Source organism: Vanellus vanellus (genome assembly GCF_965231255.1).
Source record: "Vanellus vanellus genome assembly, contig: HAP1_SCAFFOLD_110, whole genome shotgun sequence".
Lineage (NCBI taxonomy): Eukaryota > Metazoa > Chordata > Aves > Charadriiformes > Charadriidae > Vanellus > Vanellus vanellus.
The window spans coordinates 142,019-143,738 of NW_028127815.1; the positions used below are offsets into that span (position 1 = coordinate 142,019).

The 1,720-nt window shown below is 50.9% G+C and overlaps 1 protein-coding gene across 1 annotated transcript; it reads right to left on the minus strand.

The window, feature by feature from the left end:
- Nucleotides 1–346: 346 nt before the first annotated feature.
- On the minus strand, nt 347–1,276 carry LOC309684963 (olfactory receptor 14A16-like; the record flags this gene model as incomplete). Its single annotated transcript, XM_082500796.1, has 1 exon — nt 347–1,276. The coding sequence occupies one exon, from the start codon at nt 1,274–1,276 to the stop codon at nt 347–349; it is 930 nt and encodes a 309-aa protein (XP_082356922.1).
- Nucleotides 1,277–1,720: the final 444 nt, after the last annotated feature.

Genomic DNA, 1,720 nt, shown 5'->3' on the forward strand with positions numbered 1-1,720 from the left:
CCCAATAGTACCATCGGCTTAGCTCGAAAAGCACTGAAAAGACAAGGAGAAGAGACTCATTAAAATATTGATTCCTTGAACATGTTCTTGGAAGCAACTTTGGAGGAACAGCCCATCCTTCAGGCACGGCACTTGGGAGATGCCCTTTTATTGAAGAGCTGTTATCTGTCAGGCCACACCTGACTCTGTGTTGTGCAAGGGTCAGACACAGTAGGATCAAGCCTCAGGACAAGCAGCATAAACTCAGAAAATTATCTATAAGCAGGATTATCACGAGAGAAAAAAGCAGACTCACAGTCTAAGATAAGCCTTGGGCAATGTGCATGGAAGGGGCAGCAGGTTATTGTCAGCGAAACAGTGTCCATTGGGCCTGTTTCCGTACGGCATCCTTGAGCTCCTGGTTCCTCATGCTGTAGATGAAGGGGTTCGTTGCTGGAGGCACCACCGAGTACAGAAATGACACAACCAGGTCCAGAGATGGGGAGGAGATGGAGGCGGGCTTCAGGTGGGCAAACACTCCAGTACTGATAAAGAGGGAGACCACAGCCAGGTGAGGGAAGCATGTGGAAAAGGCTTTGTGCCGTCCCTGCTCAGAGGGGATCCTCAGCACCGCCCTCAAAATCTGCACATAGGACAGCACAATGAAAACAAAACACCCCAATGCTAAACAGACACTAACTACAATCAGCCCAACTTCCCTGAGGTAGGAGTGTGAGCAGGAGAGCTTGAGGATGTGGGGGATTTCACAGAAGAACTGGTCGATGGCATTGCCCTGGCAGAGGGGCAGTGAAAATGTATTGGCCGTGTGCAGCACAGCATTGAGGAACCCACTGCCCCAGGCAGCTGCTGCCATGTGGACACAAGCTCTGCTGCCCAGGAGGGTCCCGTAGTGCAGGGGATGGCAGATGGCAACGTAGCGGTCATAGGCCATGACGGTGAGGAGAAAATACTCAGTTGAAATAAAAAAGAAAAAGAAAAATACCTGGACAGCACATTCTGCATAGGAGATGGCCCTGGTGTTCCAGAGGGAATTGCCCATGGTTTTGGGGAGAGTGGTGGAGATACAGCCCAGGTCCAGAACAGAGAGGTTGAGGAGGAAGAAGTACATGGGGGTGTGGAGGTGGTGGTCGCAGGCGATGGTGGTGATGATGAGGCCGTTTCCCAGGAGGGCAGCCAGGTAGATGCCCAGGAAGAGCCAGAAGGTCAAGAGCTGCAGCTCCCGTGTATCTGTGAATGCCAGGAGGAGGAAGTGGGTGATGGAGCTGCCATTGGGCATCTTCTTCTTCTGGGCAGGGGGACCTTTTCAAAATGTAAAGACAGTGACAAGTTAGGGTAGAATTCATAGAATCATAGAATGGTTTAGGTTGGAAGGGACCTTGAAGATCACTGAGTTGCAACCCCCTTGCCATGGGCAGGGACACCTCCAACCACACCAGGTTGCTCAAAGCTCCATCCAGCCTGGCCTTGAACACCTCCAGGGTTGGAGCTTCCGCAACTTCTTTGGAACATCTGCTCCAGTGCCTTAACACGATAAAAGTGAAAAATTTCTTCCTAATATAAATCTACCTTCTTCCAGTTGAAAGCCATTCCCCCTCAGCCTGTCACTACGTACTCGTGTAAAATGTCCTTCCCCAGCTCTCCTGTAGCCCCTTTAGTTACTGGAGGGCCGCAGTAAGTTCTCCATGGAACCGTCTCTTCTCCAGGCTGAGAAACTCTAACT